The sequence below is a fragment of the Pristiophorus japonicus genome, chromosome 7 (genome assembly GCF_044704955.1).
Source record: "Pristiophorus japonicus isolate sPriJap1 chromosome 7, sPriJap1.hap1, whole genome shotgun sequence".
Classification (NCBI taxonomy): Eukaryota; Metazoa; Chordata; class Chondrichthyes; family Pristiophoridae; genus Pristiophorus; species Pristiophorus japonicus.
Window position 1 is genome coordinate 163,251,039 of NC_091983.1, and position 27,382 is coordinate 163,278,420.

Here is a 27,382-nt window from a genome sequence, read left to right on the forward strand (position 1 = left end):
CAGAAGAGATTTACTGGAATGGTACCAAAGATGAGGGACTTGAGCTATGTGGAGAGGCTGGAGAAGCTGGGGTTGTTCTCCTTAGAGAGGTTAAGAGCAGTGGCGTAACGAGAGGATTTGGGCCCCAATGCAAACATAGATTTTTTTTTAAATCACAGAACAGGGAAAAATGCAGCTGGCCAGGGAAGACCCTGCGCAGCTGCTCCTCGAGTGAGGGGGTCCGGGGGGCCGAAGAGGGAGTTTGGGGTCTGGGCGGGCCGATGTGAGGGGGAGCTAGGGCCGGTGTGAGGGAGGGTTTATGGGTGCGGGGTTACCGTGGAGTCCGGGAGCGGAGCTGAGCCGGGTGTGGACGGTGGGACGATGGCGCTCCAGGCTCGGGCTCTGTACGATTTCCAGAGCGAGAATGTGGGCGAGATCTCGATGCAGGAGGTCAAGGTGCTGACCATGTACAGCAAGGATGACACTGAGGGCTGGCTGGAGGGGGCTAACAGCCGGGGCCAGAGAGGCCCCTTCCCGGCTATGTAGGTGCAGATGCTGCAGGCCAGGAATGGGGGAGACGCTGCATCCAGTGTCGGTGCCGCTGAGCCCTCGCCTCCCGCTATGCCAACGTGCTGATTGGCAGCTACGATGGCCGGTGCCGCCTCAGCCCCCCAACGGCTTCCCCCGCCGGCCTGCCCCGCCGCCAGCACCTTATGCCCCTCGCCCAAACGGGCGGCGACGACGACGACTGGGATGATAACTCAGCGGTGGCGGATGAGCCGCTGTCCGGGAGCAGCGTAAGCGGCGGTGGGTTCTCGGATTTCGACAGGAAGGGCCATTAGCGAGAGAGTGGCCGGAATGTCAGGGGGTCGGTGTCCTCCTCCTCCTCGGCCGCCGCCTCCTCCTCCTCCAAGAGCACAGCCACAGTCAGCAGGAACCTCAACTGCTTCTTCACCGGCGAGGTGTTCATCCTGGGTGAGGCGGCCGACTTCGTCAAGGACAGCGACAAGATCTGCGTGGCGGCCGGCCCGCACTGCCCCGAGTGGCAGGAGAACCCTTACCCATTTGTAATGTCTGTAATCTTGTAATGTTTGTAGCTCCACACTGTGGTTGTGGACGTAACGTGTACGGCAAGTGCAGGGTTAATAATAAACAGAACCAGCAGATTCCGGAGACTTCCGAGAGAGCTGCCTGCCATGTTAGGAAGCTGTGTGTGCTATGCTCTGTGAATATATCACATTTGGCGGCGGAAGATGGGATTTTTCGGATGATTTAAAGCTTAAATTTGTTGGTGAAGGATTGAGCCAGCCGACAGAAAGACTTTGGAAGTTTCTGTCTTTGGAAAAAGGTACAAATATCCGAGGTAAAATACAGCACATTATGTGAGCAGCTAGAGATTAAAATGGCAGGTGTATTGGGATATTTGGGTGAATATAGACATGACCGGGAATGTTTTAAAGCGTATGTGGATCGGCTAGAAATGTATTTCACTGCAAATAATGTAATCGAAGTTCCAGACAATGCAGTCCAGAACCGGGCTGTGTTGGAACGTAAGAAAGCGATCTTCTTATCGGAGGCAGGTCCGGCTTTATACGAAACCCTTGTCAATCTGCTTGTGCCTGACGAGCCAAAGGACACAACGCTTAAAGAGATTTTAACGAAGCTGGAGCAGCACTATAACCCCAAACCGTTAGAAATTGCTGAAAGCTATCGTTTCGGGATTCGGAATCAAAAGGCTGATGAAAGTATCAGTGATTACATCATAGCATTAAAAAAGCTATCGATGCACTGTAATTTTGGAAACTTTCAAAACCGAGCATTACGGGATCGTTTTGTTTGTGGGGTAAAAAATGATGCGATCAGAAGGACGATATTGACGACGGATGACTTGACTTTTGAGATTGCTTGTCAGACAGCGAGGTCGATAGGCATGGCCGAACAATATTCCTTAGAATTCAATAATGATTACGGTCATCAGTCAACCGAGGTAAATCACCTGCAGGTTCGAAGTAAAAGACGGGCATGGCCGAAAGTCTCAGAAACTGGAAATTCTAACAGAGCATCGAAGTTGTGCTATAGGTGCCTGGGACAACACATTGCTGAGAGTTGTCCATACGTGAAGGCAGAGTGTTTCTTCTGCAGAAAGACTGGGAATCTTGCGAAGGCATGCCGACTGAAGGGTAAACCGGCTTCCAAAGCTATGAGTCCAGCATTCAAAGCTAGGAGTAGAAATCCCAAGAGACTACATAGCTTGGAAGAACAACAACAGGATGAGGAGATGTTAGAGTTACACATCATCAGGAGCACGAGGTTAACGGACAGCGATTCGGAAAGCATCAAAATCCACATAGATGTTGCGGGATTCAAGATACCAATGGAAAGTGACACAGGTGCATCCGTGAGTGTAGTACCGGAGTCGCTGTACCTCGACAAATTGCGTGATTTCCAAGGTAGAGCTGCGAGGCTACTCAGGAGAGAAAATTCCTGTGGTAGGTCATATCACCGTACCGGTGAAATATAAAGATCAATTTCAGAACTTGCCTCTAATAGTAGTGAAAGGAGACAAGTCTGCCTTATTAGGAAGAAATTGGTTGAACTCACTGAAGCTGGATTGGAGTAAGATTTTCTGTGTGGAAGCGAGATTTTCATCAATGGATGAGGTTATCAAGCAGTATCCGAATGTGTTCTGCGAAACGGGCAGTCCGATCCAAGGCTTTAAGTCGAGTGTCAGGGTACAGAAGGACGCTAGATCGGTTTACTACAAGCCACGTTCCGTACCATATGTACTCAAGGAGAAAGTTGAGCAAGAACTCAAAAGACTAGAGACTGAGAACATTATATGTAAGATAGATCGATGTAATTGGGCTACACCCATTGTTGTTGTACCTAAGTCCGATGGTAAGGTAAGATTGTGTGGTGATTATAAAGTAACCGTAAACCAGGTGCTAGAGGGTAATGTTCCCAATACATTGCCGAATATAGAAGATTTGTTCACAACACTGACAGGTGGTCAGATCTTCTCAAAACTGGATCTTACGAATGCCTACTTACAGCCTGAACTAGATGAGGAGTCCAAGTCATGTTTGACTATAAATACTCATCTAGGCCTATATCAATTTAATAGGCTACCGTTTGGAGTGTCTTCCGTCCCTGCCATATTCCAAGGGGTGATGAACCAGATTTTGCAAGGTATTGAAGGGGTAGTATGTTATTTGGATGACATACTAATTTCAGCACCAAATAGGCAAATTCATAATAACATATTGAATTAAGTCCTCAAACGGCTAGAGAAGCAGAGTATGAGTGTCTGCTCATAAGTGTGAGTTATTTAAAAACTCAGTGGAGTACTTAGGGTACAGAGTAGATAAAGATGGTTTACATCCAACCATGGAAAAATTGGATGCAATTAGAAATGCACCCACTCCCAGGAATGTCACTGAACTTCGTTCATTCTTGGGTCTTTTGAACTATTATGTGAAGTTCCTACCAAATTTGACTACAGTATTACATCCACTGAATGAACTTCTGAAAAACAGGTCCATTGGAAGTGGTCAAAAGAATGCGATACAGCATTCAAGGAGTGTAAAAGCAAATTGGTAGAGAGCACCATGTTTGTTGACTATGACATATCTAAGGAGATTAAGCTAGCATGTGATGCCTCTCCGTATGGAGTTGGGGCAGTAATCTCTCATGTATTAAGTAGTGGGGAGGAGAGACCAATTGCTTTTGCTTCAAGCACTCTCAGTGCCAGTGAGAGTAATTATGCACAAATTGAAAGTGAAGCTTTGGCATTAATTTTTGGGGGTCAAGAAGTTTCACAAATACTTGTATGGTCATAAGTTTACCATCGTTACGGACCATAAGCCCCTAACAGCAATCCTCCATGCAAAGTCCCCAGTTCCAACATTAGCTGCAGCCCGAATGCAGAGATGGGCTTTGATTTTGTCAGCATACACATATGATATTGAATACAGACGATCAGCTGATTACAGTAATGCTGATGCAATGTCTAGATTGCCTTCCCCATCACAAGTTACTCCCGATAGGGAAGAAGTGTCTTATTTTTCATACATTGATGAACTGCCAGTCACAGCTGAAGAGATTGGTAGAGCAACGGTGTATGAGTATATTGCAAATGGATGGCCAAAGCAGGTAACAGACAAAGATACACATCCATTCTTCATTCGTAGGAATGAATTATCAGTCGATAAAGATTGTATCATGTGGGGTGCAAGAGTGGTTATACCAAATAAATTCAGGCCCAAATTATTAGGAGCCCTCCATGACCAGCACCTGGGAATGCGCTTGACCAAGAGTTTTGCACGCAGTTATTTATGGTGCCAGGTCTTGATAAAGATATAGAGTACATCGTGAGTCAGTGTACGACATGTCAATCGGTAAGCAAGCAACCACCATCAGTACCATTACAGCCATGGAAATGGCCTCCCAGGGTGTGGCAAAGGCTACATATTGATTTTGCTGAGTTAGGACAACAATTGTTCATTGTGATTGATAACCATTCGAAGTGGGTTGAGGTGTTTCCAATGTGGAAAATAATAAGTAAAACATTGGACATTTTGTGAAAATTATTTTCTTCATTTGGCCTCCCTGAAGAGATTGTTTCGGATAATGGACCACAATTTTGTTCAGAAGAATTTGCACAATTCACAAGCAAAAATGGTGTGAAACATACCAAGGTTCCACCATACCACCCTGCTTCGAATGGTGCAGCAGAATGCACTGTATAAATTGTAAAACGTGCCCTCATAAAACAAATGTTAGATACAAATCCAAGGAAACGACAATTGTCATTGGATCACAAATTGGCTAATTTTTTGATTACATATCTAAATACTCCTCATACAACTACTGGTAGAACACCAGCAGAGTTGTTTCTCAAATGACAGCCACGAACCAGATTCTCGTTGTTAAAACCAAATTTGGCACAGTCCGTAGAAGAGACACAATTAAGATAGAAAGAGAATCATGATAGAGGTAGAGTAAAAGAGAGAAGAGTGAAATTAAACTAGAAAGTGAGAGTGAAGAACCATCACCATAAATGGTTAAAGTGGTTACCAGGAAGAGTGCTGAAGATATGTGGTCCTCGCACATATTTGGTAAAGATGTTTGATAATGGACAGGTTAGGTTTGTTCGTATTGATCATATTTTACCTACAGACATGGAAGGAGTTGAAGGTGTGAATGATTCAATTATTTCTGACTCATCAGATAGTTTTAATATACCAGTAGCAAATCCTAAATCCAATGTACTGGAAACAAATCCAGGAGAGAATCAGAATGAAAGCCCGAGTCCGAGTCAGGAAAACAAAGAGCCTGAAGTTAGAGTGAGTTCAAATGAAAATCAAAGAAATTCCGTGGGGGAAAACATTCCTCAGGATGAGCCTCGAATGAGTGTGAAATCGACACCATGTTTGGAAGGTTCTGTTCGAGAGCGAAGGTATCCTCTTCGAAACAGAAAACAAGTGGTAAAGTTAAATTTGTAAATATGGAAAAAAAATAAGTGTATATCCTGTGTTATGTATAAACATGAAAGTTATGTATGATGTTTGTTATGATGGCTTCTTCATTAAGGAGGGAGAAGTGTAATGTCTGTAAGCTTGTAATGTTTGTAGCTCCACACTGTGGATGTGGACGTATTGTGTACTGCAAGTGCAGGGTTACTAATAAACAGAACCGGCAGATTCCGGAGACTTCCGAGAGAGCTGCCTGCCATGTTCGGAAGCTGTGTGTGCTGTGCTCTGTGAAGATATCACACCGTTCGCCTGCTCCATCGATGAGTCCCCCAAGCAGACCAAGTTCAAGGGCATCAAGAGCTACATCTCGTACCGCCTGGTGCCCAGCCACACCCAGTTTTCCGGCTGACCCACACCGCCAACAAGTTCGCGAGGAAGCAGGTGGTGGGCCCCCCTTCAGGCGACGGCCCCAATGCCACTGCATTGGCGTAGTTACGCCACTGGTTAAGAGGAAATTTGATAGGTGTTCAAAATCAGGAAGGGTTTTGATAGAGTAAATAAGGAGAAACTGTTTCCAGTGGCAGAAAGATCGGTAACCAGAGGACACTACACTGACTTAAGGCGACACGCTGATTTAAAAAATTACACAGCAATTCATTGTGATCTGGAATGCACTACCTGAAAAGGTGGTGGAAGCAGATCCAATATTAACTTTAAAAAGGAATTTGGATAAGTACTTGAAATGAAAGAAATTACAGAGCTATGCGAAATAGTAGAGGAGTGGGACTAATTGGATAGCTCTTTCAATGGGCCAAATGGCCTTCTGCGCTGTATCATTTTATAATTCCAATCACTGAGGAACAGATAACTGCAAGAGGGAGATGCAAACTCACAACTTTGCTCGAGATGCAGCAAATGAGTATTCATCGCTATGATTTTTGTGGTACGTTGCACACGCTCCCTGCTTCCTACCCCATTAAACAAGCTCCAAGTCTTACATGCCGGACACCCTTTTTTCACTTTGAATGCCACGTAACAACTGCGAAGTATGCAGCAGCTAACAAGCTTCAGCACGCGCCCTGGCATCTGTCACTCACTGCCTGGGAGGGGAGAGAACAGCGGCGCGTCAGCACGCGCGCGTGCACACATCATTCCACACAGCGAGCGCGCGTCGGCAGGGAGAAAGGGGGCGTTGCGCGTGCGCGAGGGAAAGCAGGGAGCGAAAGGCGAGGAGGGAAAGTTCGGGCGGGGGGGCTCTGCGCGTGCGCGTGCGGAGACAGGGAGCAAGGGGGCTCTGCGCGTGCGCGAATGAAGGCCAAAACAAAAGGGGGGGTTTCTGCGCGTGAGCGTGCTGGGTTGTCCGGAGACATGGCGACAGCGACGGCCTAAAAGCCCCGTCACCTCGAGCAAACCGCAAGCATACCGTGCGTGTGAGCCGAGAGCAGCATGGCAAGGCACAGAAATGTCCGCGGACTGAAGTATGACGAAGGTACTGAGCACCGGCAGCATCGTGGACTGATTTGCCGTCAGATCCTTCGGCTGTCACGGGCCGGCAGAGTGCGATGGCGGCGGCTGTCGTGGCGGCTGGGGCCTCGAATGTCCGCTTTACTCCAGGAGGGCAACTCGCCTCTGGGCCTTCCTTATACCTCCGAGTTAACCAGAGAATTAAAACTGGCCCCGGTGCAGAAGGGTGGAATAATAACCATTAGTTGCTATTGGAGTTTGTTAAATGATCTTCGGACCTGGTATTGATTTTTGTGCAAATCTAGTGAAGCAGCTGCACACAGCATTCCCCAGATGATGTAGGCTACACAAGAAAAGCACCATATATTATGGTGTACAGTTATTTATTGAGGATGTGGCTTAATTTAATTGCTAGTTACAGTAATACTGATTTCTCTTGAAGCCCGAGTAAAAGATCTGACAGGAGCTCAACAAAGTACATATTTACTTCAGCGCTTATGATGCTTATTGTAGTTATACTGAGAATTACATTTACGTTTAATATGCAGGTTTAGATTCAACAAGGTGGTGTCAAGTACAGCATTAAAAGAGTGGGTGGCACTTTTCAATTTCTCCAATTCTTTAAGCTCTTGAAGTAATTAATATATGGTATATTATACAAGTGTGCAGTGAAGTTTTTCAAATATCCCACGTGTATGTATGACGCATAGCTAGAAATTTAACAACCATCTTTCCAGTCCTGGCACAATTTGCTGTACTCAGTAATCTAGTTAGACTAACTGTTATATACATAGTTATATTTAAATAAAGATGATTTAAGTTGCTACAGAGATAAATATTCATGTTGGCTTTGTGATTTAAGAAAAGCCCAGGCTTATTTAGTGTATTGGTATTGATATGCTGTAGAAAATAACATACTTGAGCCAATTGGATTTATATTGTGAATATGTTTCTTTTGTAATGCTCTTAATTCATCACAATTGCTAACATTAGTTCCACCACAACAACAACTGCTTAATGGCCAAAAGCACTTCTTCAATTATTATTACACTGCAGAATGTTCTCTGTAATTGTACTGTTGGGTAATTTTCACAGGTCAATTAGATGTGTGAATATTATATACATCCAGCTATTGTTTTACTGAAATCTTTGCTTAGTACCTTTGGTGTTGTGGGACATTGGCTCATATCTGATTTCCCACATGAAAAGTTCTTAATCTTGACCAAAGATTTATCAAGAAGTTGTTGGCGGAGCCAAAGATTTTCTCTTTGGGAGGGAAGGAAAATTGGCAGGCTTGGACTGTTGGTGAACAGTTACAGTGTAGCATTGAAAGACTGCTTGGAACAAGTTGTCAGTTGGTTCTTCTTTTTACTTTGAAAAATATGACCAAGAGCTTAAATATATATAATCCCTCTTTTTGGTCTTGCAAGTAGTAGTAATGTTTCTTTTATACTAAATGCTGCTCAGTGCCTGCTAGGAGATGTCCAAGAGCATCTCGAGTAATGGTTCTGTCAATTTTTCCCTTTTTGTGGGAAATGCTATAGGCTGCACTCATTAGTACATCCATGTTTCTGTACATCAAGATCTGAAGCTGAATTAAAAATTCTAAAAATAGAATCCTTTTACAACAAGACAACATTGGATAGCTGGGTAGGTTAGCTACCCTACCTGCTTGAACTAACTTGGCAAAGCTGATTGGACAAGCTGAGGTGTGTGTGTCTCATTTGGCTGAAAAACTTCTGCAGGTAATCAGTAGCGATCCTTGTTTTTTATGTAGGTGGTGGGATGGATGTTACATTTCTAAGCCATCATATTCTTCATTTCTCCAGAGTGCTCTTGCACATATTTAATCTTATTTTTCCTTTGTCAAATTACCTTTTCTCTCCATTCATTGATGCACTGAACTCGGGTAGGGGAGGACTGTCAGTCTGAGCACCTGATATGGATCATGTGTTGAATTTGAATAAGGTGGTGCATTTAATTGGTTGAACCTATATAATTAAATTCATGCTGCATTCAGTATTGTTTCCAAATTACTTTAATATCCTGTTTATATTAAATCAGCATGGCAATATAAATGAGATGGGAAGCATTAAGTCCCATCCTAAGAGGGATGTCCATTGCCTACCTTTCGAGGCAAACGTAAACGTTAATGGTAGTGGTAGTTGGATTCTCCATTTCATTATGGTCATGGATGGGCTGAGCTCTGAGCCCACTTTATAGGCAAACAAAATTTTAATGTTGCTGGCATTTATGAGCCTTCCATTGGCCCTCTACCATAAACATGAAGTCGCAAATGCAACTTGCCAGTAGCTGTGCATATCCAGTTGTGCTGTAGCTGCCTTATATAAATGGCCCAAATGCTTTATCACAGGAAGCAGCTCCGAAGAACATAAGAAATAGGAGCAGGCCCCTCGAGCCTGCTCCGCCATTTAATACGATCTTGGCTGATCCGATCATGGACTCTGGTCCACTTTCCTGCCCGCTCCCCCTAACCCCTTATTCCCTTATCGGTTAAGAAACTGTCTATCTCTGTCTTAAATTTATTCAATGTCCCAACTTCCACAGCTCTCTGAGGCAGCAAATTCCACAGATTTACAACCCTCTGAGAAAAGAAATTTCTCCTCATCTCCGTTTTAAATGAGTGGCCCCTTATTCTAAGATTATGCCCCCTAGTTCTAGTCTCCCCCATCAGTGGACACATTCTCTCTGCATCCACCTTGGCAAGCTCCCTCATAATCTTACAAGTTTCGATAAGATCACCTCAATCTTCTGAATTCCAATGAGTAGAGGCCCAACCTTTCCTCATAAATCAACCCCTTCATCTCTGGAATCAACCTAGTGAACCTTCTCTGAACTGCCTCCAAAGCCAGTATATCCTTTCGTAAATCATCATCATCATAGGCAGTTCCTCCGTCTTGAGGAAGACTTGCTTCCACTCCTGAAGTGAGTTCTTTGGTGGCTGAACAGTCCAATATGAGAGCCACAGACTGGGACAGACAGTCGGCGAGGGAAGGGGTGGGTGGGACTGGTTTTGCCGCACGTTTCTTCCACTGCCTGCTCTTGACCTTTTCACGCTCTCTGTGTTGAGACTTGGCAGTGCTCAACGCCCTCCCGGATGCACTTTCTCCACTCGGGGCGGTCTTTGGCCAGGGACTCCCAGGTGTCAGCGGTGATGTTGCTCTTTATCAGGGAGGCTTTGAGGGTGTCCTTGTAACATTTCCGCTGTCCACCTTTGGCTCGTTTGCCGTGAAGGAGCTCCTCATAGGGTACTTGTTTTGGGAGTCTCGTCTCTGGCATGCGAACTATGTGGCCTGCCCAGCGAAGCTGATCGAGTGTGGTCAGTGCTTCAATACTGGGGATGTTAGCCTGGTTGAGGACACTGATGTTTGTGCGCCTGTCCTCCCAGGGGATTTGCAGAATCTTGCGGATACATTGTTGGTGACATATCTCCAGCGACTTGAGGTGCCTTCTATACATCGTCCATGCTTCCGATCCATACAGGAGGGTGGGTATTATTGCAGCCCTGTAGACCATGAGTTTGGTGGTAGATTTCTCCCTGTGGCCGAGGAGCTCTTCTTGGAAACACAGTGCGGATTTTGTCCCCTACGGGGCACAACAGACATGATCTTTGCAGCGTGCCAGTTGCAGGAAAAACTCAGGGAGCAGCGCCAGCCCTTATACATGGCCTTTTTCGATCTTACAAAGGCCATTGACACTGTCAACTGTGAGGGTCTATGGAGCGCCCTCCTCTGTTTTGGATGCCCCCAAAAGTTTGTCAACATCCTTCACCTGCTTCATGATGGCATGCAGGCCGTGATCCTTACCAATGGATCCATTACAGACCCAATCCACGTCTGGACCGGGGTCAAACAGGGCTGTGTTATCGCTCCAACCCTCTTCTCGATGTTCCTCGCCGCCATGCTCCATCTCACAATCAACAAGCTCCCTGCTGGAGTGGAACCAACTATAGAACCAGAGGGAAGCTGTTTAACCTACGCTGCCTCCAGGCCAGATCCAAGATCACCCCAACCTCTGTCATTGAGCTGCAGTATGCGGACAACGTCTGCGCTGTGCACATTGAGGCTGAACTCCAGGATATAGTCAATCTCTGCATTATCACCAGTGCCCCACACTAGTGAGAGTAGAAATTGGATATTGTAGGTTAATGCATTTCAGATTAGCCATGACCTTATTAAATGGCGGAGCAGGCTCGAGGGGCCAAATGGCCTACTCCTGCTCCCACTATGTTTAGAGGCATGGTGCAGGAAGGAGGGCTTCAGATTCCTGAGACATTGGGACCAGTTCTGTGGCTGGAGTGACCTGTTCAAGGTGGATGGGTTGCACCTGAATAGAGCAGGGACCAATATCTTTGACGAACTTGATTGATTTTTTTGATGAGGTAACAGAGGGTGGATGAGGGCAGTGCAGTTAATGTGTATATGGACTTTCAAAAGATGCTTAATAAAGTACTACATAATAGGCTTGCTTTTAAGTAAAATTGAAACCCGTAGGATTAAAGGGTAGTAGCAGCATGTATATAAAATTGGCTAAGGGATAGAAAACCGAGACTTGTGGTGAATGGCTGTTTTTTTGGATTGGAGGGAGGCATATAGTGGTGGTCCCCAGGGTTCACAAGGACCACTGCTGTTTTTGATATACATTAATGACTTGGACATGATATACAGGGCTCAATATCAAAATTTCCAGGTGGCACGAAACTTAGAAGTGTAGTAAACAGTGAGGGAGATAGTAATAGACTTCAAGATGACAGACAGGCTGGTGGAATGAGCGGACAAATGACAGATGAAATTCAACACAGTAAAGTGTGAGGTTATAAGTTTTGGTAGGAAGAATGAGTAGAGATAATACAAGCTAAATGGTACAATTTTGAAGGGGGTGTAAGAAAGTGGGAGATCTGGGGGTGTTTGTACACAAATCTTTGAAGGTAGCAGGATCGGTTAACAATGCACTTAAAGCATATGGCAACCTGGGCTTTATAAATAGCGGCATAGAGTACAGAAGCCAGGGAGTTATGCTAAACCTATAGAAAACATTAGTTTGGCTCTAATTGGAATATTGTGTCCAACTCTGGGCACCACACTTTCGAGAGGACGTGAAGGCTTTGGAAAGGGTACAGAAGAGGTTTACAAGAATGGTTCCAAGGAGGGGGGATTACAGTTATGTAAATAGACTGGAGAAGCTGGAGTTGTTCTCATTGGAGCAGAGAAGGCTAAGAGGAGATTGGATAGAGGTGTTCAAAATCATCAATGGTTTAGATAGAGTAAATAAAGAGAAACTGTTTCCAATGACTGAAGGATCGATAAAGCGAGGGCACAGATTTAAGGTGATTGACAAAAGAACCAGAGGTGACTCGAGGAAAAATGTTTTTATGCAACAAATGGTTAGGATTTGGAATGCGCTGACTGATAGGGTGGTGGAAACAGATTCAGTAGTAGCTTTCAAAAGGGAGTTGGATAAATATTTGAAGGGGGGGAAAAAAATTGCAGGGATATGGGGAAAGAGCCGGGAAAGTGGACAAACTGTGGATTGCTCTTCGAAACAGCCGGCGCAGACTTGATGGGCTGAATGGTCTCCTCCTGTGCTGTAATATTCTATGATGTGGTTATTGGGGATCAATCCGATTGACACCCTTAAAAATACTGGTCGTTTGACCCCACATTGGCGTCACTGCTTCTGCTGGTCCCTGCAGCCAGCCTCTCTATCCTTGCTTCCAGTCCAGTCTGAGCACTGCAGATATTGCTGCAATCATGGCCCAGATGCCATCCCAATACTGAGCTGCACCAGATACACAGCCTGGGTGATAGACGCAAGTGCCACACCTAGTTATATTTCAAATTGGAGAAGGCAATAGCAATAAAACAGAAAATGCTGGAAATACATATCCGATCCATCAACATTTGTGAAGGGAAAAGACACTTTTCAAGTTAGAATTTGGAAGTAAGTAAGGATCATTACAAATGAGTTTAACGTATTTTGCATCGATTTGTGTTTTTTCAGGTTGGCAGATTTGTTTTTTTTTTTAAAAATCCCCAAATTTAAAAAAATCTGAATTTGTGGATCTTTTTAGAGTTGAAAATGGGACCAGAGATGCACACGTTTGTTTTCAAATTGTTTTTTTTTTTAAATGGTTTTGCTACAAATTTGTGTGGGGTTGGGATCTAATTTTTTTCCATAAGGTCTTCCTGTTTTTGTTGCTAACATAGAACCTGAAAACGGATTTGTAAATAGGCAATAAAGACTGACGCCAATGACCCGTAAAGATAAGTGAGCCTCTTAAGATTGAATAAAATAAGTAAAGCGAAGAGGCGAGGAAAGACGAGCTGTAGACTTGGTAATGCTGACTCCTGTCAGGGAAGAGTTAATGCGATCAGGGGCTGCTGAGTGCCTAGTTTTCCTGCTTGTGTTGAGCTTAGTTGCAACAATATAGGAGGCCAGAGATGGAGGGTGTCAGAATGGCATTGAGAGGGAGACTAATGACAATTCACAGGGAAGTCAGGACCACATTTCCAGGCAGAACAGAGGTGTTTGGCAAAGTGTCCTCTGAAATTGCCTTTTGATCTCCCAAAGTAGAGTGGACTGCACTAGAAGTAACACACAATGATAATCTCGATTGGAGAAAGTATGGATAAATTGTCTTGAACAGAAAGAGTGTTGCATCTGCTGTAGTTGTATGGGAAATCCAAGGGAAGGACTGGTAGAAGTTGGAGTAGAAGGTTGAACAAGGAATGGACCCTTGAGAGGGGAACAGAATCATGGGTTTGGTGGCGGCAGCAAGTTGTAGGCAGAAGATAATCTGATGGATGTGGAAGTTAGTGAAGTGGAATGTGAGGACAGGGGGAGTCTATCATCAGGAGAGTGGGTGAAGTCCAGGAATCTCAAATTGGCTCATACCTTTAAAAATGTTAGGAATATTCTTATTTGTAATATATAATTTTCCAAACAGCAAGTTTTCTGGGTGTGTTGAACAGCATCGTGAGATTTTGGTACATTTGTATGAGGGGCCCCAACTGAAGATATTGTTCTGTTCCAAATAGAATCAGCTGTTCTGCAGTTTCATTGATGTTGCAGGTTGTAAATCAGCCCAAAGAAAGCCAATATTATTTGTATTTTTTTGTGATAAATTCAATACAGTAAAACTTTTTTTGTCTCAGTTGCTTATTAGTCATTTATTATCTGTCACTTACCAGAATTCTGGGCTGAGCAACAGTTCATCCCAATTCTAAAGAACAATTTGGTATGTAATCGGGTTACATTCTAAAACTAAACTGGAGAGGTCACAGAAATCTGTTCAAACACAATATGCTGTGTTCCATGAAAAAGATATTGTGTTGCATTTCTGGAAAGAACTCTCTTTTTCAGATGTGTTGTTTCACCATTTTGAGTTATATGCATTGCTGAGCTGTTTAGCTTGTCAAGGGTATAAATTTACGTCTGCCAGCAGTTTACAAATAGCAACGTATTTTACTATACCTTCATGCACAGATGTTTTTTGAATGCAGTTTATAAAAGAAAAACTGCCCTAGAGCTTTCCAGATAGTGTGTTTCAGTGTCCCTAGATAGACAGGGAGAAAGACTTGCATTTATATAGTGCACGTATATTTTTATAACAATCTCAAGACAACCAGTGAAGTACTTTTTTGAAGCGTAGCCACTGTTGCCATGGGATCTTTTATGTCCACCTGAGGACAAGACGGGGCCTCAGTTTAACATCTCATCTGACTGTGCCGCACTCCCTCAGTACTGCACTGGAGTGCCAGCTATATCAGACTCTCAATGATCATAAGTTGCCACTCAAAAGTTCACAAAATGTCTGGGGCAGCTGTAAACGTGATGAACGGTGAGCGCTGTTCTTTTGTAGGTGACTGCAAAATCCGGGTCTGCGTTACTGACCCATGCAGACCAGAAAGTCTTGGGTTCATTCCTAATATGCTGTTGGCAAATCTCAGGTGGGACTCCACAATTAGGGCATACAATTTACCTTGGTTCCACTGGGCTTGGTCAGGAATAAATATCAAGGTTTATGCTCCTGATCGCTATCTTTGCTGGGAAAATACACTTTTGCAGATGTTGAATAAGCATAGGATCATTGTTGACTGTGGTGCCCTTTGATCGAAGAGCTTGCTTATTTGTTGTTTGGTGAAGAACTCGGACTATTGCCGGTGGAGCTGTACCTTGGCATAAGCCAGTGCCTACAGACAGAAGGAGAGAACATTTGACAACAAGAATTCTACATTGATATAGGTTGCATTGTCAAATCGACCTATGCTACTTAATTTTCTGAATTAAACCAGCTTGGGTGATTTCACTTTAGTTTGGTAACTAAATTGGGGAAAAATTCTGCCAAGATTGTTGAGGGTTATTTATCTTCTATAAGCAAATTATTTTAGTGGTTTCAACCTAACCAATTTGTACAGTGTATCATACTTTTCATAAACTTTGTAGGTGCCAAATAGCTAGGTATAATAAATACATTTCCAGACATGCTTTTTTTTGTTGCTTCTCCCAACATCAGCACCTTCTTTGAACTGTTGTCAGTTAGCAGTCTTTGCACATTCTTGTTTAGTTGCTTCAGTAGCACTCTTTATTTGTTCATGGGATACTAACGATGCTGGCAAGCCCACATTTATTGCCCATCGCTAATTGTCCTGAGAAGGTGCTGAAACTATTACTTTTCTGCATTTTGTTTAGTTGTTATCCTTTAGTTGTTATCCTTTAGTTTCATTTTTTTTTTAAATCCACAGATAGGAATCTGCAGAGAACAGAAGTAGATGTAAAAGAAAGAAAGACTTCCATTTATATGAACAGACTATTGTTACTGTGTCAGAATTCTGGAATATAAATAACTGTTAATTTTTCTCAGTGGTCTCTATTTCATATTTTTGGTACTGATAATTTTACAACAGTTTCTGAAAATCAGTCAATGCTATTTATTTTTAGACTTTGAAGATGATGACGTTTATGGCCAGTCAGTGGAGGATGACTACTGCATTTCTCCTGCAACAGGTTTGTTAATGTTCTAGCATTTCTTTGCATTGCTTACACAGGCTAAGCCTGATGAGTAATTTTCCTGTAAAGGTCAAGAAAGGAGACTTTCCATGTCGCTGCTAACAGATTTTTTGATACATACATTCTTATTTTTACAAATTACTTAGAATGGTTCTGATGCACAGATGTATGCTTACAAATGTTCTCTAAAATTATGAATAGGATTTTTGGGAGCATTTTTAACATTTGGAAAATTTAACCCATTTCACTTGTCCCATTGCCCCCAACAACATAACTGCAGTAGTTATGAGCTTGCAATGAATGGACTGTACAGAGAAAAACTAAAGAGTGGATGGGAATTCTGCTCCGTGGCGTCTACCAGTGCTTGTGGGAAGTGCCTGTGAAGCGCCTTGGGGCATTTTAATTACGTTAAAGGTGCTATATAAATACAAGTTGTTGTGTTCCTTTACTCCCTCCCAAGTGCCTCTGTTCAGCACTTTCCCAGGAAGTCATGATTGGAAGTTTACTAAGTAAGAGATTGGTGGTGGATAGCTACATTTTTAACATACTCATTTGGAGGCTCAATATGCAGTCTTGCACCTCCCATAATTCAAACATTTTGTGTTGAAGCCATGTAAATGTTCTTTGTTTAAAGTTTTAGCAACCCTAATTATATGCACATATGAAAAGATGGACGGTACATTTGTTGTTGGGTGAGGAACCCTAACTATTGCCTGTGGAGCTGCACCTTCGCTTAAGCCAGTGCCTTCAGACAAAAGGAGAGAACATTTGACAAAAGGATTCTATCGAGCCTGTCCCAAACAGTCATGATTTAACTAATCATCATGGCTCCAGTGTTCCCTTCCACCAGCAGTCATGTAATATGGAAGAGGGAAAACAGATTTAAATAAAATGCTAGGCCAATTCAGGGAAAAATTTTAATTGGGAAATTTATGTCTGACCCCCTAAGATGATTATAATGAAGTCAAGAGATCACACTGACCATGATGTACATACCCAACATCCCACTTATGTTTGTGCAGTAATAGTAACCACAACAAAGAAGTTGTCCAGCTTATTGAACTGTTGCAATGAATCCACATTTACCACGCTAGCTGGTAACTTAATCTAAGTGCAGATAGTTATCGACAAAGAACAACTTCCTGACATCAAACCTAGTTCTATGAGTACATAGCTTATATGCATGTTTGTTGACCGCTTGTTTTCCCTAACCTATCTAGTTTAAATAGTCTTTCCAAGCAGTCGCAGTCTAGCCCCTTCATCGTTTGAAATACTTAAATTAAGTCAGCAATTTTCTAGTGTAAAAAGGCCCAGCTCTCTCAGCCTATTGTGATAACTAAGGGCTTTTAAACTAGAGTCCTTCTAGTGGCACTTCCTTGAAACTTTTCCAGGGCTTCAATATCACCCACCATGTGATGGGACCTAAACTGGACACAGTATTCCAGGTGAGGCTTAATCAGGCTCTTGTTCGTTTTTTTTTATACTGGATTGTTCTCGCTATACATCCTAGTACTTGATTTGCCTTTTCAATAGCTTTACCTTCAGATCATGCACCTTCATAAACTCGTGTGCTATAACTCCTAGGTCCCTTTCCCACTCAATAGACTTCAATTCTGTGCCAAGCATGATATATCCACATGTATGAACCTTTTACAAAAAATTATATCTGCCAGATGTGGGCCCATTCCCACATCACATCTAGACCAGATTGTAGTCACTTTTTCTTATTGTGGGTTCTAACACTAGCACAATTTTTGTGTTATTTGTGAACTTGCAGACAGTTCATGTAGATCATTTAATATAGCTTGTAAAGAGCACTGGTCCGAACACGATCCCTGTGGGACTCTACTCGTAACCAGTCTCCATGTAGAACCACTTCTATTAATAACAACTCTCTGCTTGTGAGAACTCGATCAATTCCCTGTCCAATCCAGGAACGTGCCCTGCTATCCCACATGACCCTTTACAAAGCAGCCCATTATACTGCAATTTGTCAAACTTTCTGAAAGTCCAAATATACACTGTCAATAGAGTTACCTTCATTCACCAATCTAGTTACCTCCTCAAACAATTCAACCAGGTTGGTGAGGTATGACTTTCTTTTCCAGAAGCCATGTTGCAAGTCACTAACAATGCCTGCTCTGTCCAGGTGGTCATACAAAGTATCTAAAGATCCCTTTTAACAACTTTCTAATAACTGAAGTTCAGCTAATGAGCCTATAATTTTCCAGTTCTGATTTGTTGCCCTTTTTAAATATTGGTGCTACATTAGCTTCCCTCCAATTCCTATCTCTTGTGAGCTATTAAATATATAAACCTTTTTATTCCAATTTGCTTTCTCTCAAGTGTCTCTGCCCATTAAGTAACTTTCTGTAGGAGTTGATAGCATTGTGGGCCTGTAGATCTTTCTGCGATTGCTAATGGTACTAAAGATTTGACCAACAAGAAACATGACAAGGGGTTACTGACAAGTCAGTAATATTTTCCCCACCTTTTTAAGATGGACATTGTTGGTTGGCCATGTAGTTTCAACTGATCTGTATGGGGAAATAACTCAAGTATAATTTGTACAAAAGAAGCTGTATATTTACAATTGCTATATGTAATTGAAAACTATATACTTACATCTGCATTTATTTTATTACAGCTGCTCAATTCATTTATAAAAGAGATGATTACAACAGAAGGGCCTTTGCAGAGGAACCTCTGGAGGAAGGTGATGAGTACACAGAAGATAAGGTTGTGGAGCCTTTACACAATAACCAGCCTAAACTCAGTGGAGTTGACCAAGGTATATTAAATAGTTAAATCAAGTGGGTGCATGCTTTTATATAATTAAAATATGACTCTCTCATTTCAAGTATCAGTTTAAAAAAATATTATATATACTATTAAATATGTGTCATGTCAAGTGAATAAATGATAGTCTAAGATACTAAATCATAACAGTGATAGCTATTTTGTGATTTACATTCAGCTTTGCACGGTTACTGGGTACAAAATGTGCTGATAATACTCAGTAGAGAATTCAGATTCTCATTGCAGCTTTGAATTATCTTTGAACTCCGTTATCTCCTCTGGGTGAATTTTAGTGGTTTTTACCAGCCACTAAATAGAATACCTTATTGAGAAAAAGAAACATTGTAAGGAAAATTTATCCTACCTGAGTGCAAGTCTTCTAATAAGTACTTGAGATGAAGAGTGGGCCTTTAGCCACTCGAGTCTGTTTTCCATTCTATTAGATGACAGCTAATCTGTATCTCCACTCCATTTACCCACTTTTTCTCCATATCTCTTGATACACAAACCTAAAAGAAAATCTGTCCATCTCAGTCTTGAACATTTCAATTGACTCCGCATTCAGATTTCCACTATTTTTTGTGTGAAAAGGTGCTTCCTGATTTCCTTCCTAACTGGCCTAGCTTTAATTTTACAATTATGCTCCCTTGTTCTGGAATCCTGTCCTCCCACCAGACAAAATAGTTTCTTTGGGCCCAAGTTTGGTGCGCCGACTTTCTAGAATAAAAAGGGCGTCGAAAACTTACCTTGTAATTCTCCACGCTTCTCAGGTCGTCTTCGGGCTCAGCGCAGCGCAGCACAAGGGGTGGGGGGATGGAGCCAGGTCCTGGCGTTGAAAACAGTGGCAGGACCTCTGCACATGCGCGCTAGAGTGTGCGCGCATGCGCAGTAGCTCCTGGCAGCCCGAATCTCCAACGCTCTGCAGGGTGGGAGAGGCCCGAAGCACGCCGTCCCCATCCCGGGCCGAGTGGCCTGCCGCACAGGCCGGCCGCTGCCTTCCCGCGCTGAGGGCTACAAGAAACAGGTTGGTGGGGGGGGGGTGAAGATTTTTGATCGGGGAGGGGAAGAGTTTGGGGGGGGGTGGGGAGGAAAGAGTTTTGATCCGGTGGAGGGGGGGAAGAAATTAATCTTCGAAGATTTTCCAGTACTTTAATATCTAACTCTCTTTACTAAAAATATACTCCGTTTAATCAGGCACCCCGTCCAGTCTCGCTGCTTGGGATTTTAAAAACAAACTAGCATTCCTATCATAACACTGTCATATTGATGATGGTTCTTTATTGTTAAAAGTGAAGTGTTTAATGCTTTGGAAAATCCTCTAACTCCCTCCCCCCCCCGCCATTTCTGGCTATCTGCGCCTGATTTCTAAAGTGTCCGCAAGGTGTTTCTGAGCGTACAAAAGTGGACACATACGCTGGCCTAAGTTAGTTTAGAGTAACTTTTCGCTGTCTAAACTTGCTTAAGTGGCTGGTAATGCCCTGCCTTTGGGAAAAAAAACTGAACTAAAAAGAAACTGAACTAACTCACTGAAACTGGAGCAAAGTAAATGTGTAGAATTGTGATTTTTAGGATACTCCAAAAAAAAACTAGTTGCTCCAAAAAAAAGGAGCAAATCCTGTGGAAACTTGGGCCCTTTGTACCTAACCTATCAAATCTTTTTTTTAAGGATCTTGATTAGATCATCCCTCTACCTTCTAGGAAAAACAAAAGTTTATGCAACCTATATTTATAATGTAACCCTTTAAGCCCAGGTATCATTCTGGAGAACTCGAAGACCAATATATCTTTCCTGAGTTATGGTGCCCAAAACTGAACACATTACTCCAGATGGGGTCTGACTAAAGTTTTGTACAACTAAAACGTCACTGCCTTACATAGGATATACAGCACAAAAACAGGCCATTCCACCCAACCAGTCCATGCCGGCATTTATGTTCCACTCGAGCCTCCACCTCATCTAACTATCAGCATAACCCTCTATTCCCTTCTTCCTCATATGCTTATCTAACTCCCCCTTAAATGCATCGATACTATTTGCTTCAACCAATCCCTGTGGTAGCGAGTTCTACATTCTCACCACTCTCTGGATAAAGAAGTTTCTTCTGAATTTCCTATTTGATTTCTTGGTGACTATCTTTTATATTGATGGCCTCTAGTTATGCTCTTTCCCACAAGTGGGAGCATTCTCTCTATCTACTGTATCAAAACCTTTCATAATTTTAAAGACCTCTATTGGGTCACCCCTCAGCCTTTTTTTTTTCTCCAAGAGAAAAGAGACCCAGCCTGTTCATCCTTTCCTGATGGGTATACCCTCGCAGATATGGTATCATCTGTGGAAATCTTCCCTGCACATTCTCCAGAGCCTCTATATATCCTTTTTATCCAAGTGTGGTCTAACCAAGGTTTGTGATCCAAACCCTTGAGCTAAGGGCCAACATTCCACTAGCCATTTTAGTAATTTTGTGTACATGGATACCTAAACCCTTTGCTCCTCCACATCATCTCATCTCTCACCATTAAGAAAATATTCCAATTTCTCTTTCTCAGATCCAAAGTGGATGACCTCACACTTCCCCACATTGAACTTCATCTGCCATAGTTTTGCCTTTTTAGTCTGTATGTCCCTTTTGTAGCTTCTTACTCCCATCTACACAATCTGTACCTCTTGACTTAATGTCATCTTGAAACTTGTACATACAACTCTCTCTTCCTTCATCCAAGTCATTGATATATATGGTGGAAAGCTGAGGCCCTAGTACAGATCCCTGGGGATCGCCACTTGTCACATTCTGCCAATCATTGTACGCTCCTATTTATCCCTACTCTCTGGTTCATACCTCCAATCAATTGCCAAGCCATGTCCTTGCATTTTTGATGATCTGTTGTGCAAAACCTTATTAAATGTCCACTGAAAGTCCATATAGACAACATTCATGGGGCCCAAGTTTCCACACGATAAAAAACGGGCGCCCCTCCGAGCTGGGCGCCTGTTTTTCGCGCCTAAAACGGCGCTGGAAAAAAAAAACGCGCGATTCTGGAGAGCCCTGCAGCTCCTTGTCTGTTTGGCGTGGCGCCCAGGGGGGGCGGAGCCTACACTCGCGCCGATTTTGTAAGTGGGAGGGGGCGGGTACCATTTAAATTGGTTTTTTTCCTGCCGGCAATGCTGTGCGTTGGAGTGTTCGCGCACACGCAGTGTGAAGGAAACATTGGCACTCGGCCATTTTTGTAGTTCTTTGTAGCTGTTTAATTTTTGAACATTTTAAAATAAAAGCACATTGCCATCAGCACATCAGCACTGAGGCTTCTTGCAGCCTTCTCACTGTCTCTCTCCCTCCCCTCCCCCCCCCGCTCCGCGGGAACAAACGGCTGGCTCCTTCCCCACCCCCCGCAGGAACGAACGGCTGTCTCTCCCCCCCCCCCCCCCCCCCCCCCCCCCTTCACGCTCCGCGGGAACTAATGGCTGTCTCCTCCTCCACCCCCCACCCCCACCCCTTCCTGCTCCGCGGGAACTAACGGCTGTCTCCTCCTCCCCCCCCCCACCCCGCTCCGTGGGAACGAACGGCTGTTTCCTTCCCCACCCCCTGCGGGAACGAACGCCTGCAGCATTCTCCGTGGCTGAAGCACTTTCACACAGGTAGGAAGATGGTTTATTTAATCTTTTCTTTGCTTATAAATGTTTATTTAGGTTGGATTTATTTGTATAATATTTGTAGAAGTATAAATAAGGATTTATTGTAGAATTTAATGACTTCCCTCCCCCCCCCCCCCCCCCGCCCCCCACCTCGTTCTGGACGCCTAATTTGTAACCTGCGCCTGATTTTTTAATGTGTAGAACAGGTTTTTTCAGTTCTACAAAAATCTTCACTTGCTCCATTCTAAGTTAGTTTGGAGTACGTTTTCACTGTGGAAACTTTGAAATCAGGCGTCAGTGGCCGGACACTCCCGCTTTTAAAGAAAAAATTCTGTTCCAAAGTAGAACTGTTCTACCGGACTAGAACTGCAGAAAAAAAAATGTGGAGAATTGCGATTTCTAAGATAGTCCGTTCTCCACCAGTTGCTCCTTTAAAAAAAAAAAATCAGGCGCAAATCATGTGGAAACTTGGGCCCATAGACTTGCCGCTATCCATTATGACAGAGACCTCCTCAAAAAATTAAACTAGATTAGTCAGACAAGACAAGACCCATCCTTCACAATTCCATGCTGACTCTTGATCAGCTCATCAGCACTTGTCCAAGTGCTTAGTCGCTCTGTCCCTAATAAATTCTAATAAATTGCCCACAACTGACCAGGTCTGTAATTACTTTGTTTTCCCTCCCTCAAAAGCTTCTATAGATATGGAAAGAGAAAAAGGTTAGTAAAGACAAATGTAATTCCTCTGCAGTCAGAATCCGGGGAAATCATAATGGGGAACAAAGAAATGGCAGACCAATTGAACAAGTACTTTGGTTCGATATTCACTAAAGAGGACACAAACAACCTTCCGGATATAAAAGGGGTCAGAGGGTCTAGTAAGAAGGAGGAACTGAGGGAAATCCTTATTAGTCGGGAAATTGTGTTGGGGAAATTGATGGGATTGAAGGCTGATAAATCCCCAGGGCCTGATGGTCTGCATCCCAGAGTACTTAAGGAGGTGTCCTTGGAAATAGCGGATGCATTGATAGTCATTTTCCAACATTCCATAGACTCTGGATCAGTTCCTATCGAGTGGAGGGTAGCCAATGTAACCCCACTTTTTTAAAAAAAGGAGGGAGAGAGAAAACAGGGAATTATAGACCGGTCAGCCTGACATCGGTAGTGGGTAAAATGATGGAATCAATTATTAAGGATGTCATAGCAGCGCATTTGGAAAGAGGTGACATGATAGGTCCAAGTCAGCATGGATTTGTGAAAGGGAAATCATGCTTGACAAATCTTCTCGAATGTTTTGAGGATGTTTCTAGTAGAGTGGACAAGGGAGAACCAGTTGATGTGGTGTATTTGGACTTTCAGAAGGCTTTTGACAAGGTCCCATGCAAGAGATTAATGTGCAAAGTTAAAGCACATGGGATTGGGGGTAGTGTGCTGACGTGGATTGAGAACTGGTTGGCAGACAGGAAGCAAAGAGTAGGAGTAAATGGGTACTTTTCAGAATGGCAGGCAGTGACTAGTGGGGTACCGCAAGGTTCTGTGCTGGAGCCCCAGCCGTTTACATTGTACATTAATGATTTGGACGAGGGGATTAAATGTAGTATCTCCAAATTTGCGGATGACACTAAGTTGGGTGGCAGTGAGCTGCGAGGAGGATGTTATGAGGCTGCAGAGTGACTTGGATAGGTTAGGAGAGTGGGCAAATGCATGGCAGATGAAGTATAATGTGGGTAAATGTGAGGTTATCCACTTTGGTGGTAAAAACAGAGAGACAGACTATTATCTGAATGGTGACAAATTAGGAAAAGGGGAGGTGCAACGAGACCTGGGTGTCATGGTACATCAGTCATTGAAGGTTGGCATGCAGGTACAGCAGGCGGTTAAGAAAGCAAATGGCACGTTGGCCTTCATAGCGAGCGGATTTGAGTACAGGGGCAGGGAGATGTTGCTACAGTTGTACAGGGCCTTGGTGAGGCCACACCTGGAGTATTGTGTACAGTTTTGGTCTCCTAACTTGAGGAAGGACATTATTGCCATTGAGGGAGTGCAGCGAAGGTTCACCAGACTGATTCCCGGGATGGCGGGATTGACCTATCAAGAAAGACTGGATCAACTGGGCTTGTATTCACTGGAGTTCAGAAGAATGAGAGGGGATCTCATAGAAACTTTAAAAATTCTAACTGGTTTCGACAGGTTAGATGCAGGATGAATGTTCCCAATGTTGGGGAAGTCCAGAACCAGGGGTCACAGTCTAAGGATAAAGGGTAAGCCATTTAGGACCGAGATGAGGAGAAACCTCTTCACCCAGAGAGTGGTGAACCTGTGGAATTCTCTACCACAGAAAGTTGTTGAGGCCAATTCACTAAATATATTCAAAAAGGAGTTCGATGAAGTCCTTACTACTAGGGGGATCAAGGGGTATGGCGAGAAAGCAGGAATGGGGTACTGAAGTTGCATGTTTAGCCATGAACTCATTGAATGGCGGTGCAGGCTCGAAGGGCCGAATGGCCTACTCCTGCACCTATTTTCTATGTTTCTTTGCTTAAATAATGGAGTGACATTTGCAATTTTTAATCCAAAGGCACAATTTCTGAATCTAGAGATCTTTGGAAAATTATGACGAATACATCTTCAATTTCCTCCCCTAGTTTCCACTCCAGGGTATTAAAACAGTCTAGAATAAGACTAACAAAGTGCTATCCTGAAGTATCTGAAGTTAATTGTAATGAACAAATATTCACTGGTTATATTCTATTGTCTTCAATTCTTCTACTTTCGCTGTTTCCCTCAGTTGCTCCATTGTCAGCTATAGCACCATGTGAGAAAAACATTACAAACACATTTTGTAACTTATTACAATTCTTTCTTAGCTGTGTTTGAGAAGTTTAACAATTTGTACTTTTCAACCATGTAGAAAACCTTTTTTTATAATTACTGACCCATATGGAGGTTCTGGCATCACAATTGGGGGTTTATGAAATTTGAGATTTTTGAACAGAATTAAGAAAAGCAGGTCACCAAAAAATAATGCGATTCACTGCTGGTTTATTATATAACATATCTTAGGACTTCAGAAACTTCTTCCTCTCTTCTCGAAGAGGAGACAAAGATAAGTATCTCAATTAAGACACACACAAGATATTTTTTGTCGGAGTGTCTGCAAAGCTGCAACTCACCTACCCTCAAATATTATACTCTGATAGTGCCTTATGACGTCGGTGTTATGGCTTCACGTAAAATTGCCTGCCGGTTTGATATTTGGACTCATTATTATATTTCTAAATCACCTTGCTGTCTGATAGAATTTTTTGAGGGAAAAGTAAAAGAAGCATTTGCTGAACAATAGCAGAGCAAGCAAGTCAGGAAAGAAATTCCTGGTCATTTGCAAATGTATGGCCCTGTTAGGGATACAAACCCACACCCAAAGGCAACAGCCATTTTTGGATATAAAGTTTCAACTATTGCTAATACCGCTATCATTAAGTCTTAGTTGCCTGTTGGAAGGTCACCTGAAACAGAAGAACATATAGTGGTGAGGACTGAAACTCATAGAAAAAATTGAATCATAGAAATTTATAGCACGGAAAGAGGCCATTTCGGCCCATTCGTGTCCGCGCCGGCCAACCAAGAGCTATCCAGCCTAATCCCACTTTCTAGCTCTTGGTCCGTAGCTCTGTAGGTTACAGCACTTTAAGTGCACATCCACGTATTTTTAAAATGTGAGGGTTTCTGCCTCTACCACCTCTTCAGTGAGTTTCAGACCCCCACTACCCTCTGGGTGGAGAAATTTCCCCTCAAATCCCCTCTAAACCTTCCCCCAATTTCTTTAAATCTATGTCCCCTAGTTGTTGACACCTCTGCCAAGGGAAACTGATCCTTCCTATCCACTCTATCCAGGCCCATCATAATTTTATACACCTCAATCAGGTCTCTTCTCAGCCTCCTCTGTTCCAAAGAAAACAGATCCAGCATCTCCAATCTTTCCTCATAGCTAAAATTCTCCAGTCCAGGCAACATTCTTGTAAATCTCCTCTGTAACCTTTCCAGTGCAATCACATCTTTCTTGTAATAACCCCAGTCTACCCAATCTCATTGCTAAAATTCTCCAGTCAGGCAACATCCTCGTAAATCTCTACCCATCACATCTTTCCTGTAATGTGGTGATCAGAACTGAACACAGTACTCTAGCTGCGGCCTAATCAGTGTTTTATACAGTTCAAGTATAACCTCCTTGCTCTTGTATTCCATGCCTCAGCTAATAAAGGCAAGTATTCCATGTGCCTTATTAACCACCTTATCTACCTGGCCTGCTACCTTTAGGGATCTGTGGACCTGCACTCCAAGGTCCCTTTGATCCTCTACACTTTTCAATATTGTACCATTTAATGTGTATTCCCTTGCCTTGTTGGACTTCCCCAAATGCATTACCTTATACTTATCCAGATTGAATTCCACCTGACCATTACATTGATATCTTTCTGCAGTCCACAGCTTCTTTATTATCAACCACACAGCCTATTTTAGTGTCTTCTGCAAACTTCTTAATCATACTCCCAACATTCAAGTCCAAGTCATTAATATATACCACAAAAAGCAAGGGACCCAGCACAGAGCCCTGCAGAACTACACTGGATACAGCCGTCCAGTCACAAAAACACCCATCAACCATTACCCTTTGCTTCCTGCCTCTGAGCCAATTTAGGATCCAACTTGCCACTTTGCCCTGGTTCCCATGCGCTTTTACTTTTGTGACCAGTCTGCCATGTGGGACCTTATCAAAAGCTTGTTAAAATCCATATACACTACATTATGCGTACTGCCCTCATCAACCCTCCTGGTTATTTCCTCAAAAAATTCAATCAACCTTCCCTTAACAAATTCTTGCTGATTGTCCTTGATTAATCCATGTCTTTCCAAATTAAGATTTATCTTGTCCTTCAGGACTTTTTCCAATAATTTTCCCACCACTGAGGTTAGGCTGGCTGGCCGTAATTACTCGGTCTATCCC

General features: G+C 43.1%; 1 protein-coding gene across 2 annotated transcripts in view; it reads left to right on the top strand.

The window, feature by feature from the left end:
• The first annotated feature begins 6,732 nt into the window (after nt 1–6,732).
• Nucleotides 6,733–27,382, top strand: part of hbs1l (HBS1-like translational GTPase) — a 188,911-nt gene continuing 168,261 nt past the window's right edge. Inside the window, exons 1-3 of one of the 2 annotated variants that reach the window (XM_070885504.1) lie at nt 6,733–6,942; nt 15,879–15,944; nt 18,595–18,738. In XM_070885504.1, the coding sequence (XP_070741605.1) occupies nt 6,900–6,942; nt 15,879–15,944; nt 18,595–18,738 (253 nt within the window). In that variant the 5' untranslated portion in view covers nt 6,733–6,899. The remainder of the gene's footprint in view (nt 6,943–15,878; nt 15,945–18,594; nt 18,739–27,382) is intronic. The other variant, XM_070885503.1, reaches the window with a different exon arrangement.